Here is a 17557-nt window from a genome sequence, read left to right on the forward strand (position 1 = left end):
TCATGATGGCCCAAGACCCTCACGCCAAAGTTCCCATAATTATACTAGGCTGTGTCACTGAAGCAAGCGGGCCCACAGGGCCTCTTCCTTTCTTTGGTAGTTTTTAACACTCCTTCCTTCACTGTCAGACTTTTTCGGCACATTCTGCAACTGTCTATGCCTGACTTCAGCAATTGTTCCTGGCCCTTGATCTCATTTTTGTAAACCAAAAAGGACAATTTTGCTATAGAACTTAATCTAAAATAGAGACTAAGGGACCACAGTCAGGGCTTTCGGAACCATTATGAGCTACGTAGGTAAGCTTTAGTGTAATTCAGTAAAATCGATGTTGGCACCTGTGTATTTGGCTTGCTTCTTAGACACATTTCAGCAAGTGGAAGTTATTTGATAAATTATTTATATAAAACAGGTTAGTTTCAATTTAATGAGAGGAAATGGGTTCCCAGTTTCAGATTGAGGTATAAATAACATATTTCTACCACCTCCCAGCCAATCCTATCTTGAGTCACAAAGAACTGAAGTATCAAAGTAGAAAAGAGAATAAAACTTTAACCACAGAAAGGAGAAAGAAGCCCTGTGGAGGGAGGTTATTTATCAGATTTCTGAGAATCCACAATTGCACTGACAGGGATTTTAGAAAGATGAGAAGCAACATCCCAGAATGTTTCGTGAAACAGGGCTGGCGTGAACCAGCCAGCCAGGAGCTGGGATGCACTGGGCTTTGTGGAGAGGAGCTTCCTGAGGACTCTAGAAAGAACTAAAGGTCCATCCATTTCAAACAACCATACTTCAGGCCCCCACTCCACACCCACTCACTCAGAATAAAACACAGGGAGCCAAGCTTTATCTTCAGTTCAAACCAGCGGGCTCACTCCTGGGGACAATAACAGCCAGGTGTTGAGGCCCTCATGTGGCTTCCCAGCCTGCCCCACAGCCCATTCCTCAGAACACCCTGTCAGTCATCCTGTTCACCTCACAGCTGGCTTCTCTTGAATAATACTGACCCTCACTTTCAATTCATGTGCTTAGTTTATTCAAAGTAAAGCAGGTATCAACTGGACTTGCAGTGGTTCCCAATTTGAAGCCATTTTTCCTACTGATGAGATACACACACACACACACACACACACACACACACCCCAAAAGTGGGGTGGAATGTCAAAATAGGGATAGGTACATCCATGCAAATTTCTTTGCAGACATGAATTATAAGGAATCACTCAGTAGGGACCCCAAGGAACCTAAATAATGTAGCTTACTTTTTTTTACTTCCCAAAATGTCACCTTTCTGCAAATAGAAAAAAAAGCAAACAAGAAAGAAAATTCTACCCTGCTTCATTTTTTAAAGAAAACAGAAATTTAAATTTGATTATAAAGATATGCAAAACAAAAATAACTATACTACTATAGTGAGCTTTTCTGTTTAAAATTTCCTTTATATATTTTCATTAAAAATTAAAGTGAAACAAAAGGTCTTCATAACCAAAAGCAACAGGAATATGAAAAAACTCTTCATTCATTCAGCACCCATTTCTTAAACCCTTGGCAGGCATCAACCACTTTTATTAGGATTACAAAATGTCTTCAAGAGATTCACGTGCTATTAAAGTAAAAATGAAAACAGATAAAATCTAGCACCATATAGGCCTCTGTACTAGTGTCCTTGACCTATGAACAAAATCCAATCTTTAAGAGACTTAAAGATATATAGTATTAAAAGTGGTTAATAAAGGTTTTTCACTGATCAATAAATAATAAGAACTAAATAGAACAATTATTACCTGATTTTAAAAATGGAGAAAAACATTCCAACAAAGGGACAGAGAGCTGTTTGAATTTTATCCTGAAACTAATTAAAGAAATGAGGAAAATTCACTAGAAAGATACTGGGATAGCTAACAATCAATTCAAAGAAAATCTAAACGGATCAGGACTATATCCTACCCTTTCTGTTACTGGGAATTGAGCCCAGGGGCCCTGAAACAATGTCTCCCTGAAGTTGCTGAGCATCTTGCTAAGCTGCTGAGGCTGTCCTGGAACCTGAGATGCTCCTGTCAGCCTTCGAGGACGGTACCCTTTCAAGGCTGCCATCAGAGAAGAAAGATGCTCTTCTCCCACTTAAATCTGAAAATCCCCATAAAAGTTTGTCCTTCTGGACCAATTTCTGTGGTCAAAGGGGCAAGGCTCCATCAGAAAAAGGGGAGAGGTAGGAAAAAATGGCCAAAATAGGCCACAGAGCAAAACCCTAATCTTGATATTCAATAAAACAGATTAAAACAAATTAAGAATAAATTATGTGGGAGTACAAAGAAAGGTATTAAGCTAAATAAGGGACTTAAAGATATGTAGTAATAAAAGTAGTTAATATAGGTTTGTCACTGATCCAACAATTTATAAGAACTAATAGAACAATTATTATCTGATGAAAAATGGAGAAAAACATTCCAACAAAGGGATGGACAGAGAGTTGTTTGAATTTTATCCTGTAGGTAGCAGGAAATTTTAAGCAGAGGTTAGGGGAGATGTTAAGGTAAGGAATGACATGTATAATCTGTTCAGTTTATTTTTAGACAACAAGAGACAAATGAAACCTGGTCTAGAACAGAGACTGATAATAGGAAAAGCAGTTCGAAGGTTGTTGAACAGTCAAGTTCATAGGTCATAAAAGGGCCTCACAAAGATGAGGAAGAATAAAGGTTCATCGAGAATGGTGGCACATGCCTGTAATTTCAGTCCTTGGGAATCTGAGACAGAAGGTTCACAGGCTTGAGGTCAGCCTCAGCAACTAAGTAAGACCCTGTTCCAAAATTTTAAAAAATAAGAGACTAGGGACTTAGCTCAGAGGTAAAATAAATGTTCCCAAGTTCAAAGCCATGTAACACACACACACACACACACACACACACACACACACACACACACACACACCAAAGAGCCTACAAATCAACTTTATTTTATTTTTTGTGGTACTAAGATTGAAACCCAGGGGCATTCTACCTCCGAGCTACACCCTAGCCCTACTTTTTATTCTTTATTTTGAAACAGGGTCTCACTGAATTGCAAAGCGCCTCACTAAGTAGCTGAGGCTGTCCACAAACCACAATCCTCCTGTCTCGGCCTCCCAAATGCTGGGATAACAAGCATGCACCACCATGCCCAACTCACAGCTCAACTTTAGCTGAATATTTCCTTCTCTTTTACGCCACGCTTGGTCACAGTGACAGGCCCTAGATTGCAATATTCTATTATCCAACCAATTATAATTACGTTGCAAAAATAAGACTAAATTTAAGACATTTTAAATGACAAAACAAACATTTACTGCTGAATGATCTTTGAAACCAGACATTTTAATATAAAGAAATTCCATTGTACTATATGAGGGTTCAACACACCAAAGCTTATTTTAACTTCAGTGTTTAAACCAAGTAATTATCCATTATCAGCATTCTAAATAGGTTTCCTAGCAATCCAAAGTATTTCTCCCAAATGCATTTCATCTTTTCAGTTCCCTTCTAGTGTTCTGAATTCTTTGGCTTAGCTACTGGCTATAAATAGGACATTTAGTGATTCATTTCAACTATGTCCCTCCCCTTCCATTCTGCCTCTCAACAGGAACACACATACACGGGCACTAAATTTGAAAAGTACACATTACAAAATTCCTTGATCTCCTCTAGGCACTTCTTATTTTCATAAGGGCCAGGCTCCTATGACAGAAATGGTGACCTACCTGCATACTCATAGAACCACTCTAAGCACCTCTTACTTGAGAAGGCTTCTTCTTCAGTCTTTATTTTAGTTGAATCATATTTTCTATACATGCTAGAAATTAAAAAGGCAGTTGTAAGTTATTTAAAGATACGAGTTCTTTTAAGTAGCAATTAATTTACTTTCACCTAAGCCAAACATCATTCAATCAGTATTTTAAGTATATTTTAAACATCTTACTTGCTACATTTATGAGCTTCAGCTTTTGTAACTACAGTGTTGAAATACAGTCTTACTTGAACACAGAATTAAATGGAAAACATTTAATACAGGATTCTTGCTGATTTATACATAGTAAGAACTAAATACAACAGTTATTTGATAATCTCTCTTCTACCTCATAAGCTAGAACTAACTATAAAATGATAGTAAAATATGGCAAGAAATGTCTAAGGTGTTTTTTTTCCAGTTAATGATCCTAAAAATCACTGTCTCACCAGTAAATTCTCCTGACTTCTCTGTTTTACAAGTCAGGCTGAGCACAGAGCACAGTGTAAGGAAGCACCTGTCAATAGGAGGAAACTCAAGAGAACATTACATAAATAAAGAAGTATCAATTCATGTCCAAGCTTCCAAGAGAAAAAAAATTTTGGTGTAAGACTGACAAGATGAGGTCCCTTGGATGATTAGTATAAGCTGCAAAGTCTCAGGAGGGAGAAGTACAGAGAACCCTAACTCCTACACTCCCTTACCATCCTAGTGATGGAGGACTGAATCAGGAAGCACAGCCGCCTCCTGCAATGCGGCAGAAATGAAGGGGGGAGAGGAGGCAGTGGCTTTAAAATCATGATTTTGACACTAAAAGTGTAAGGATGCAGGTTTTTAATCACTATTTATATGTAAATTGTCTAGTTATATATATAAACATTCATGAATATAGTTTATTTACATAACAAATAACATAAAAATTATATTTTAGTGCACATTTATTCATGACCTAGATAATCAGTAGACTACCTGTATACCTCTGATTAGAAATTCTGGGTTTTATCACCAAAAAAGAAAATGGTTATAGAGTATTAAGTTACTAAAAATGCAAACTACAAGGTTTTGTTTTGTTTTGTTTTGTTGTTTTTGGTGGTACTGGGGTTCCTGGAAACCCTTCTACCTCCGAGCTACACTCCCAGACCTATTTTATATTTTTATTTGGAAACAGGATCTCTTAAGCCAGCGAAGGAGGTTTCAAATCTGCACCATCTTCCTGTCTCCGCCTCTCAAGTGCAGGGATTACAAGTGTGCACCACAATGCCTGGCGTTACAAGTTTTATATTTCTTCAATAAAACATACTACCTGGAAATAAAGCTAGAGACTGGCCAGGGGTACATACAGATAATGTTTTAATCCTGGGCCCAGACATTCCTATCTTAGCTCAAAACCATTATTAGTCAATAGCCTCAGGCCTTTATAGGACACTATGTAATATTTTATTTTAAAATTTTTTATTGGTACACTGTAGTCATACATCTTAATGGAGTACAAGATGGTAGAGGCATATATACACACATCACTCAATTAGCCCGTACCCAATTCCCACCCCATTACCTCTTCTCTCCCTCCTTCTCATGTTTGGCTTAGTAATTAACTTTGATATGTTTGTGAATGTACATCATGTACATTATTTAATATTTAAATTATTTTAAAATATCCTACATAAAAACAGACCAAGACTATACAGTGGAATACCTCTCAGAAAACAAAAGAAATGAAATACGATACATGCTAATACACAGATGAGCTTCAAAATCCTAGTAAGTAAAAGAAGTGAGACACAAAACAGCATTGTAGAAAGGCTGGCTGCCACTGGGAGTTGGAACCAGGAGTGACTGTTATGGAGCATTAGGAATATTTCTGGGAAGATAGAAATGTTCTAAAACTGGCACAACTCAGTTAACCTAGAAAAAACATTTTTGTATACCTACAGTGTGTAAACTTTGTGGTATATAAATCTTTTTTTTAAAAAAAAGATAAAAAATAAAGTCAGAAGCTGCAACTCAACTGTCAGTTTTTAATCTGATTTTTTTTTCATACTAAGTGATATTAAGACTGTGGTTAAAAAAAAAAAAAAATAGCCGGACGTGGTGGTGCACGCTTGTAATCCCTGCGCTTGGGCGGCGGAGACAGGAGGATCACGCAGGTTCAAAGCCAGCCGCGCTGGCGTAAGAGACCCTGTTTCCAAAATATAAAATAGGTCTGGGAGTGTAGCCCGGAGGTAGAAGGGCTTCCAGGAACCCCAGTACCACCACACACAAAAAAAAAAAAAAAAAAAAAAAAAAAATAGCAAGCAGCCAGGCATGGTGGCGCACGCTTGTAATCTCAGCATTCGGGAGGCTGAGATTGGAGAGTTGCGATTCACAGCCAGCCTCAGCTACTTAGTGAGGCCCTCTGCAACTCAGTGAGACCCTGTTTCAAAATAAAGAATAAAAAAATAGGGCTGGGATTATAGCTCAGAGGTAGCATGCCCCTGGGTTCCATCCCCAGTACCACCAAAAAAAAAAACCAGCAAGTGCTATATAGGCACAAAATGCAGTGATTATCACCTTAACAATTCCGTGATAATAACATTCACACTGCCAAGAAATATCAAAGTAACCTGGCCTCATAACATTGAGTATCATAGGCCTAATGATCGTTAGTGACCCCAGCAACTGGAGAGGGTGAGACAGGAACATCATTGTAATCCCCGCACTTGGGAGGCTGAGACAGGAGGATCACACGAAGCCAGCTTCAGCTACTTAGTGAGGCTCTCAGAAACTTAGTGAGACCCTGTTCCCAAATAAAATATAAAAAAAGGTCTGGGAGTATAGCCCGGAGGTAGAAAGCCTCTGGGTTCCACCCCCAATACCACCAAAAAAAAAAAAAAAAGAAGTTTGAGTTCAGCCCAGGAAATTTAGCAAGAAGTTGTCTCAAAATAAAAGGGAAAAAAAAAAAAAAAAAAAGAAACAAACACAAAGAAATTTAAAGAGCTAGAATGTACTTCAGTGAATGCTAGTGATTCTCTTCTAAATTGCTATTATTTTCATTTAGGGTGTGTGTGTGTGTGTGTGTGTGTGTGTGTGTGTGTGTGTTACTGGGAACTGAATCCAGAGGCATTCTACCTCTGAGTTATACTCCCTTCCCAACCCTCTTTTACTTTTTATTTTGAAACAGGGTCTCACTGAGTTGCAGAGGGCCTCAATAAGTGGCTGAGGCTGGCCATGAAATTTTTTACTCATTTCAGATATGAACAGTAACACTGTTTTCATGTTTTCGGAGTTTATCTATTTCTCCAACTGAGTTAAAGCAAATGAAGCATCACAGCAAGAACAGAACAGGAACATCTCATGTAAATCCCCTGGATTTATACATGTGGAAAGTCTAGCCTGTTAGAGAAGGGACCCACGGAGCCAGACTAGGGAGAGATGACAAAAGGGCAGGAAAAATTACACTATTGTTTAACAAAGAAGCTGGGCCTGGTGGCACGTGCCTGTGTTCCCAGCTACTAGGGAGGCTGAGGCAGGAGGTTCACTTGAGCCCAGGAATTTGAGGCCATCCTAGGCAACACAGAAGACTTGGCCTCAACAACAACAACAACAAAAAAAAAAAAAAAAATAGAAGAAGAAAAGAAACTGCTTTAAAATTTAACATGCCTTTGAAGTTACCAAGATTAAAAGTTCACTTGTCTGAAAATGAAGTGGTTTAAATATCTTGTTTTTCATAGTTTTTGTCAAATCTTCACACATTTGGAAAAATATTTATACCTGGTAGGTATAAATCAGTGTGGGCACACCACTCCAGCCCCGGGACTATGGTGAATGAGACCCTCGAAAGAACAGTCACCACTTCTGTGGTCCTCACCAGTGATGGATACAAAGGCTCCCAGAGGAAAGAAACAAAAACTACTCTAGTTTTAATAGCAGATCCATGGATTCAGATAAAACTTTAATTTCTAAAAACTCTATTTTGTTTTGTATGTCTTATAAACCTACACACAAAATAACCACCATTAAATAATCACACTTTGATGGAAAACCAAAACATTCCAGCTGCACACGAGACAAGACGCAGCCTGATCAAGTGGGTGCACATGTCCTCCACCATGGATTCAATTTTGACCCCTGATCTCTACACCATACCTATCATGTCTGCTTTTCTTGGCAGATAAATCATCTCCAGAGGCAGGTCTTCTCTTTTTCCTTGGGGGCATCACTTTACTAAAGCAGTCTGAAGAACTGCAAGACCGCAGGCTTCCTGCAAAACAAATTCAAAGAGCACAAAATTAAGGCATGCTGCATGGTTAACTCTTCCAAACAGTATTACTGGTAGATTTAAAATGTCCCATTACTTGAGATGGGGGTGGCATGGTGACACACACCTGTAATCCCAGTATTTGGGAGGCTGAGATAAGAACACAGATTTGAGGCTAGCCTCAGCAACCTAGCAAAACCCTCAGTAATTTAGCAAGGTCCTGTTTCAAAATAAAAATTTTTTTAAATTTTTTTAAAGTCAGGTGTAGTGGCACACACTTGAATCCCAGGACTTGGAAGTCTGAGACAGGAGAATTGCAGGTTTCAGGACAGCCTCAGCAAGTAGTGAGACTCCCATTAACCTACTGAGACCTTTTTAAAAAAAAACAAAGAAAAAAATTAGGAATCAAGCCAATCAAATAATATAAGCAAGAATGTTAAAGAGTGTGTATTTGCTTCAGTGAGTGACCTACAAACCATCTGACATTACAGGTAGAGGGGCAAAATACCAAGACTGGTATTTTAATACATTAATAACAATTACAAAGCACTTTTTTTTTTGGCAAGTATTACAGCTCTATTCCAGGGCCTCATGCATGGTAGACAGGCGTTCTACCACTGAGCAACACCCCTAGCCCAAAACTTTCAAAAGCATTTGTCTTCAAAAATCTGATAGAGAGCCGGGCGTGGTGGCGCACGCTTGTAATCCCCGCACTTGGGAGGCGGAGACAGGAGGATCGTGCAGGTTTGAAGCCAGCCGCGCTGGCTTAAGAGACCCTGTTTCCAAATAAAAAGTATAAAATAGGTCTGGGAGCCCAGCAGTAGAAGGGCTTCCAGGAACCCCAGTACCACCAAAAAAAAAAAAAAAAATCTTCCCATTATTAGAAGTTCTTCCTTTATATTGTGGTATTTATACGATCCTAAGGGAGGCAATAAAAACTATGTATAGCTTTTAACCTGAGGGCTACATGATTTGAGTTCAGGCCCATTTCTTTTCGGCCCAGTATTTCATGCAAACAAATTAAAAATCTTTTAATTGACCATACATACAAACAAATCAGTGAGTCAATGAATACAGTCTTCTTTCTGACATTAAACAAGTGAAAATACTGCCAACACAACAAGTCTATCCTAGTATTTGTCCCAGAAAATCAAGATTAAAGGGCAACTTGGGTTCACCTGGATCAGACCAAAAGCCCTTTCAAAATGTCTATCCAGCTTACTGGTCTGATAAAAATTTAAGCATTTTATTCTTAATAAAATAATAATGCATATGTAGGAGCTCCACTGCCTTTAGATATTTATAAAAGATTATATATATATGTATATATATGTGTGTGTGTGTATATATATATATATATATATATATATATATATTTTTTTTTTTTTTTTTTACTTTATGGGCCTCAGTAAAATGAGTTGTCAGAATTAATTTCCCAAAAATCATATCAACTCATGTGTCCAATTTCCAATCATCCCCAAACAAGACTCCTACAAAATTAGACAGCTTTTCTAACTTTTTCAAACTTAGAACAAATGCATGTCCTAAAGCAAAAATCTCACTAATTTTCCATTTTAGCGAGCTGTTGTATCATAGCTTTGTTTAATTAGTATTTTACATAGCTCATTCTGCCACTTCAATATTTTTACATTGCTAATTCACCCCACTCCTCACTGAACAATTTCACAAAGATTTAACAATTTAGGTTGCTAAACAGATTGCAGTTTGGCTACTATCAATTGTGCCTGCTATAAACATAGATACAAATACATTACTATGGTAGTCTCATTTCAATTTTGGGGGGAGTAGATACCCACAAGTGGCACAGCTGGATCATATAGTAGATGCATTCCCATTCATCTGAGGAACCTCCACACTGATTTCCAAAGGGGTTGCACTAATTTGCAATCCTATCAACATTGTATCAGAGTTCTTACTTCTCCACATCCTTGCCAGCATTATTATTATTTATTTTTAATGACTGCCATTCTAATTACCAGCCTAGGATTGGTGCCAATCCATCAACAGATGAATGGATTTCAAAATTATGGACATACACACAATGGAATTCTACTCAGCCATAAAGAAGAACAAACTTACATTGTTTGCAGGGGTACAGATGGAACTGGAGAATGTATGCAAAATTAGTCACAAAAAGTAGATGGTTGGATATCTTCCCTCATATGTGGAGGCTAGGAAGAAAGTGGGATAGAGGAGGGACTCCAGACAAAGGAGGAGAAGCCCTAGTGGAATGAGGGAAGGGGCCTACGGGAGGGAGGCATAGGGAGAGGGAGACTGATGAGGGAAACACGTCAATGTACATGCTGCATGGTAACAAATTTATCGATGCCAATCACAATACTGCACAGGGAGGGTAAAGCTCACCAAGTGCTGAGTGCATGTATGTCCCAATTACTCTGAACATCATCATGATGTATGCTTACAATGTACCAGTAAAATAAAAAATTTAAAAAAAAGAATTGTGTAAAATGAAATTTCCCAAAAATAAAGGTTATTACTCTTTAAACAATAGTAAGAAAAAATAAAAGATAATTCACAGAAAAAAAACAGATTGCAGTTTAAGACATTTCACTAGTACTTAATACTTTATTTCATTCTTTTGAACAGATCATTTAACTACTTGCTTGCTCGAGTTAGTTTCCAAAGATACAATTTTTATCTACTGAAGGCAAAAAAAAAATTTCCTTTTCTAAGAGAACACTGACTTTAACACCTATCATCAACTTTCTTACTCATATTCTGTCCTCTTTTGCTTTTTTATTTTCAATTCATTATCTTTTGGGCTACCTCCCTAATATTAACTAATACATTCTCTTTCTCTCGCATCCCCCCTCCCAGGCCACCCCTTCTCTCTCTCTCCCGCTCCCTCTCCTCTAAGAGCACCAAAGAAAAGCCTTGGAGAAGACAAAGTCTCTTTTCACTTGAGCTTGGCTCTTCCACATGTAAGAGATGTTGCTCATACTCCTGGTGGGCCAAAGTAATCAAAGAAGCATCTCAGTGACTAAACTTTCTCAGATTTCCAAACATCATGGATTTTACAGTATTTAGTTTTTAAAGTATACTTTGTTGGCTATGAGCATCACAAGTGTTGCTGTAACCAGAGAGGGAAACATTAATGAAATGACTATTCAAAGAAATCACTAACACTAATTGATATTGCAGGCCATTTACAAGGTACCAGCAAATCAGAGACCCAACCTCAGACACAGATGCTGGCCCCAAGGTCAAAAGAGCAGGCCAATGCACTTTCCTCTTCCTTAACTATAACTTCCAGTTATTAAATTGCCACATTTCAGGGTAAATACTTAGATGTAAAATTAAAACAGTAACAATTACTCATTTTAATCAAAACTTCAAAATTAACTTCATAATAAACAGGATTCAGAACTTAAAAAATTATCATAGCTTAAATAAAGAAATCTTAGAGCTTTACAAATACAAAGTTTTATTTTCAAAATTAAAACTATACTAACTCTTTAAAAATCCTCAGTCTACCAATACTGTTCTAGAATGGGACAGAAGTGTTTTTCCCTTTTTAAATATTAAAAATGACCCTAAAAAATTTATTCAAGCATTGCTGAAAATAGCTAAAAGTTAAACATACAAATGTATATTATTAGGAGGCTGGAAAATACATTATGATATTTCCATAAATTAGAAAATATACAGCCATTTAAAAAGAGAACAGATGCTTTATAAATGTGCTATTAAAAGATCCTCCAGTGCTTCTGACCTCCTAGAATACTCCTTCCTGTCACAGTCTCTGCCCCCATTGTCCCTCCTCCCCAGAAGGAGGTGTGTCTGGTCTAATTGGTGATCCTGGGAAAGGAAACTGAGCAGAGCGCCTCACCCTCCAAGCGCCTTGCAGATCTGCCTGCTGGCTGTTTAGGCAGAAGTCTGAAGCCTTCCACCATCACAGCGGGGAGTGGAGAGGGCAGCAGGTGTGCCAGCCTGAACTTACCCAGTTGTGGCAGTGATCCAGAGAAAAACACTGAAAAGCCTGAGTGTTCATGCTGTACATCTTTCCAACAAAACTCGTATTTCTATCTTAGTTATCTCTGTCTTATGTTTTGTTCCAACAAAACTGTTATCTCTAATGCTTAATTTCCAATTGATTCTGAACTAATCTGAGGAGAAAGTAGGGGGTCCTAAATCTCAACAATCTCCAAAATATACCATTAAGTAAAAAAAGATGATACAATATACTATGTGCAGTATATCATGGATACTAAACAAATAGTCTGAAAGAAAAAACATTAAATAATGTGCTGGGGGGACTGGTAAGATGGAGAAATGAAGGAAGACCATTACTCTTCAAGTCCAGGTACTTTAGTGTTATTCAAATTCACCAGCAACCACTGCTAGGGCCTGAATGTTTGTGCCCCTTCAAAATGAATATGTTGACATCTAATCTCCAATGTGTTGATACGAAAAGGTGAGGATGATTAAGTCATGACAGAAGAGCCCATGTGACTGAATTAGTGCCTTTATAAAAGAAGCCCAAGGGCCTGCCTCCCCTCCCACTGAAGATGCTGCAAGAAGATGCTATGAATGATGAACAGGCCCTCATTTAGACACGAAATTTGTTGGCACCTTGATCTAGGTCTTTTTAGCCTCTAGAACTGTAAGTCATATATGTCTGCATATTTATAGGATATCTTTCAAACTGAATTACTGCCCAATGTTATTAGTATAAACTAAAATACTTCAGCAGAGGAAAAAACGATATCTAAACCCAAAAAAATGCTATCTTAAAAACTAGAGAGCTGGACATGGTGGCGCATGCTTGTAATCCCAGTACTTTAGGAGGCTGAGGATCACAGGTTCGTGACCAGCCTTGGCTACTTAGGAGACCCTCCACAACTTAAGGAGACCCTCTTTCAAAAATAAAGAATTAAAAATAGGACTGGGGAATGTAGCTTGGAGGTAGAATGTTCCTGGGTTCCATTCCCAGTACCACACTAAAAAAAAAAAAAAAACCTAGAGAATCTTCAGCCCCTACAAAGGAATTAAATACTTTACCATATATCAGAGTCCCAGAATTAATTTCCTACTGGGAAGGAGCTATAACATAGCAGCCTTCACTTTACCTGAAAGACCCCTCAATCAAGTATAACTTGATAATGGGGTATGTTACTACAACACAGAGCATTTGTGATTAGTATTTCTCTTTCATCATTTTATATTAATAAATATATTTAAAATTAAGAAGTGTTAGCATTTACAGATACCTGTTTGGTGATCGTCTTGGCCAACGTCTTCTGTTAGATTCTGCAAGAAATATGCTCATCATTACCAAGAAATCACATACCTTACAGCAAGTTTTAAAATTCAGCATTTTCATAAGCAACTGACATCTCTATTTTTTTAACTGTTATCATGTAAACTTGCATAAAGTGACTATTTTAAACAGTTAGTAGTTTTATCTTTAAAAGACTGACTTACTAGCTTATTAAGGGTGTGGTAGATCTTATGAATATTTGCCAGTGTTGAGAGATGAGAGTTCAGCTGAAAGTCTTTAAAAAAAGAAAAGAAAGAAAATTCACTATTATTTATTTCCCAGACTGCAGAGACTATTCTACAAAGCTCAAGAGATAAACAAATGTTTTGATATATTAATTTGATACTTATACAAAAAATTTGACATACATCTACTAACCTATATAATAGAAAGTCTCACAATAAAGTTAAATTCCCAATGAAATGTATATAAGTGCATGAAATTTTCTTGTGGATTCTAAGGTAAAATGAAAACACTGTGGTAGCTATAAAATCCTGTCAGCAGGGAACTTGAGCTTAACAGAAAGATATAAATAATGTCAGCAAATTAAACGTGTCACAAAAGTAGAAGATAGATCTCAAATGTGTTCACGTTCTCCATCCCTTCCCCAGAATTTCTGGTACAATAAGCAAGCTCCTGACAGGAAAATGATAGAAAAGCACTCCAACATCCAGCATTTCTTACAATATATTTATTTCATTGTCAACTGCATAGCAGGGAAAGCAAAACTAGAATCTAAGCCCCTCTTTGCCCATAAAACAGACACAAATAAATCAAATAACTGTTTTGCAAGCTCCAAGTCCAAGAGGCCAGAGCCCAGTAATAGTCTACAGGGATACTTGCAGGCGCAGCAGCACTAAAGTGTGCCACAGAAACAGAAATTACACTCCTAAGGAAACAAGCCCAGATCAAAGAGTGCATCCACGTTTCATCTCTAATGTTTCCAGAATCACACACTAACTCATGCAACAAAAGACAGCTAAAGTTGTTCCATCCTAGAATCCCGTACAACTTAAAACTACAATAAACTGTTAGGCTTATGATTTTCTCATCTCAAATGCCTCTGTCAACTATGCTTGCATATATTTAGGCTATACAAAGACAAGGTGAAAGTTTATGAACAATTTCCTACTTTAGAAAGCAATAGAAATATCTTCGTAAAATATCTGGATTTACACATTATTTCTTTTTCTTTCCTATCATAAAGGTTAAAATAAAAAGGACCTTGAAAAGACACAGTAACTCTGCAAGTTATTGAATATTTTATTTAGGACAAATATCAGATGCTACCACATAAGTTTTCTGTGCTGGGGCTGGACCCTCTGGGCTGCTACTCAATCTACAAAACAAATTGGCTTGCCTGCTACTAGTTAGAAGCACTTTCTCTTTTTTTTTTTTTTTTTGCGGGTCTGGTGATGGAACCCAGGGGCATTCTACCTCTGAGCTACACCCCCTGCCCTATTTTTTTTTTTTATTCTTATTTTGAAACCGGGTCTCACTGAGTTGCAGAGGACCTCACTAAGTAGCTGAGGCTGTCTGGGAACCGCGATCCTCCAGGTCTCAGCCTCCCGAATGCTGGGATTACAAGCGTGCGCCACCACGCCCGGCTGCACTTTCTCTTTTAAATCTTGCTAGGAATCCAGTTCTGAACAGGCAGACAGGCCAAGCCAGGCATCAGCAGAGCCCGACATACACATGGGAGCAAGAGAAAGAGCAGGCCGTACTCTTACATGTATATATGCACTGCTCCAACCCAGGCACAAACATCTAGAAGGGTCCAAAGAACCAGTGTTTATGGCTAAGAGCCAGAGCAGAGCCTCAGACTCTAAACAGGCCTCAAATACAGACAATTTGGCATCTGAATAACCTAGCCATGCTTAAGGTAAAATGATATAATGTGGCACAGAATCTAGATTGTTCCACCTTAATCAGGACAACTGCACAGAAATGGTTCAGAAAAGCATCTGAGGTGTGCAGGTTTATGTATGTGTATGTGCTTGTTTACATTTAGTAAACAGTGATGGGGGTCTCTAAAGCCAGAAAGCAATAGCCCTCTCCAGACCTCAAAGAGGCAGTGAGAAGCTGCGATGTCCAACCCTGCACCCCAAGCCACAACCCCCTTCTGTATGCTTTCAACTTAAAAACAGGAAGACAAATCCATTCCATTATCACCTGAAACATAAATTACACTCTTGGGTCCCCCCCAAAAGCAAACCAGAATGAAGGCTACAGATTCCCTTTTCACTGAGGCCACATATAACGGGAAGGGAGCCTGCCAAAAGCCACAAATGCAGTGAGGTCCTTCTGCCCCTCATGCTGTCTTCTCTCATTTCACCACTATGTTATGTTAATTCAGTAAGAGTCAAAATGAGTTAAAGTTGTTAAATCTTACTCCCTCCCTCATAGGGATATAAAAGTAGAAACGACAAGAAACTCAAGTTGTCCTCAATCTAGTATTCCAGACTTTCATGAGCTGGGCCCCCACATTTTCAAACCTCACCATTCCACGAACCCTGTCCGGTGCCCTCCCTACTCCCAACAGAGTGCAATGTGTACGTGTATGTGCGTGCGTACATACATACTCGCTCTGATTCCTGCCAAAAATACCACTTTGGTGTACAGCTTGATATTAGAGGTCTAACAGCTATCATATCTCAGGTCTAAATATCAATTCCTGAGCTGTAAAATGAGAACAAGAAATTATCCTTAATAGTGTTGCTGCAGGGATAAAAATATGTAATTAGAAACCTGTCACAATGCCTAGATGTGTCAGGTTGCCACTGCAATGCCTAGATCACAGTTAAGTGCTCAATAAAGCTATCAATTACCACTGCATTCTTTATACCAAAGAGCCATTTAAAAGAATTTCTACTTTCCAACTGAGGACCTATATCAAAGACCCGATGTCAACGCTTCTATGAGGCATGTGGCCTGATACATCTCTGCAGCCTATGATATGCTGTACTTATATTCTACCAACTGATGTTTATAATAATGGTTGCAGGTAATCACAACACACTAGAAAAAGCAGAAGGGTGTTTACTACCAGGTTCCATATATGAAGTTTCACTTCACTAAAGGCAATGAAAGCAAAAAGGTTCATTTCACAAATCACATGGTATATGTCATCAAGTATCCATTACCACATCCAATCACTACTACTACCACCACCCCCAAAAAAGGGAAAAGAAAACAACATGAATAATCTTCTTAGTTTCACCAACATAGGAAGTTAAGGAGAAGACACACACTTGGGGGGAAAAAGACAAAAATAGCACTAAAAAGATAAATTCACAAAGGTTAATGCATTGGATTTATGGTTCATCTGTTCAGTGCTTAGGGCAAGTAATAGACCTTGAAGTCTAAAACAGAGTTCACATCCTTAAGGCATAGATATTAGGGGTAAAGATCAAATACTTTGCAGAGGATGTTTTAGGAAAGCATTAACTGATTCATAAAAATCTCCTGCTCATATTTCAATTCCAAAGGATCAATGCCAGGTTAGGTCGACTGTATTCCATGATCCAGTGTCTTTCCACCGTGAAGCCATGATCAGCCTTGCTCCTCCTGTGCAACAGGCACATTTCTCTACAGTTCACATTAAAAGAACAATTGGCTCTGCAGAAATGCACAGCCTGGTTGATAAATAGCTCGCCTAAATTATCTTCTGAGTATTTTTAAAACCCTTTACAAATGCTCACTGGACACAAAGTTATCTACTTCTGTTTGTTTCAGTTACTATTTGCTATGACCTGTATAACATAAAAGAAAAAATGAACAACACTGAGGAGGTCGAAATCCATTCTCCTACACTACCCGAGCTACAGAACCCCCAACATATGCAGACACATAAATATTAGGACTCAAACTATTACAGGAAAGTTCAAACAGTAACTGTCAACCAACAGAATCAAATTTGAAAATTAACATATCTAATAGTTTATGCCCATCTGAGAACCAAAAACAATCTTAAATACATAAAAAGCAAGTGTTTCCCATTATACTATTACAATCATTTGCAAAATGTAACTGAGAGATCCCAGTTATAATAACAAAAAGCACCTATACATATAGGAGTAAACTTTAGTATGTAAGATACAAATGAAGAACAAAAGCTTACTGAAAAGACATACATGTAGGCACATATTCCTGGAATAGAATGACCCAACATTGGAAAGCAATTGTTTCTCCCATCACTAAACTACAATTTCTTTTTTTAATGTGGTACTAGGGGTGGACCCAGGGACATTCTATCTCTG

At 38.0% G+C, this 17557-nt stretch overlaps 1 protein-coding gene across 1 annotated transcript in view; it reads right to left on the bottom strand.

The window, feature by feature from the left end:
* DCUN1D4 (defective in cullin neddylation 1 domain containing 4) overlaps nt 1–17557 on the bottom strand; it is a gene marked incomplete at both ends in the record, with an annotated part of 67651 nt that overhangs the window by 32613 nt on the left and 17481 nt on the right. The window contains 4 exon segments of the mRNA XM_080698032.1: nt 3734–3825; nt 7885–7999; nt 13249–13288; nt 13463–13533. Of these exon segments, the coding sequence (XP_080554158.1) occupies nt 3734–3825; nt 7885–7999; nt 13249–13288; nt 13463–13533 (318 nt within the window).

This window comes from Muscardinus avellanarius, assembly GCF_963383645.1.
Source record: "Muscardinus avellanarius genome assembly, chromosome: 6".
Classification (NCBI taxonomy): Eukaryota; Metazoa; Chordata; class Mammalia; order Rodentia; family Gliridae; genus Muscardinus; species Muscardinus avellanarius.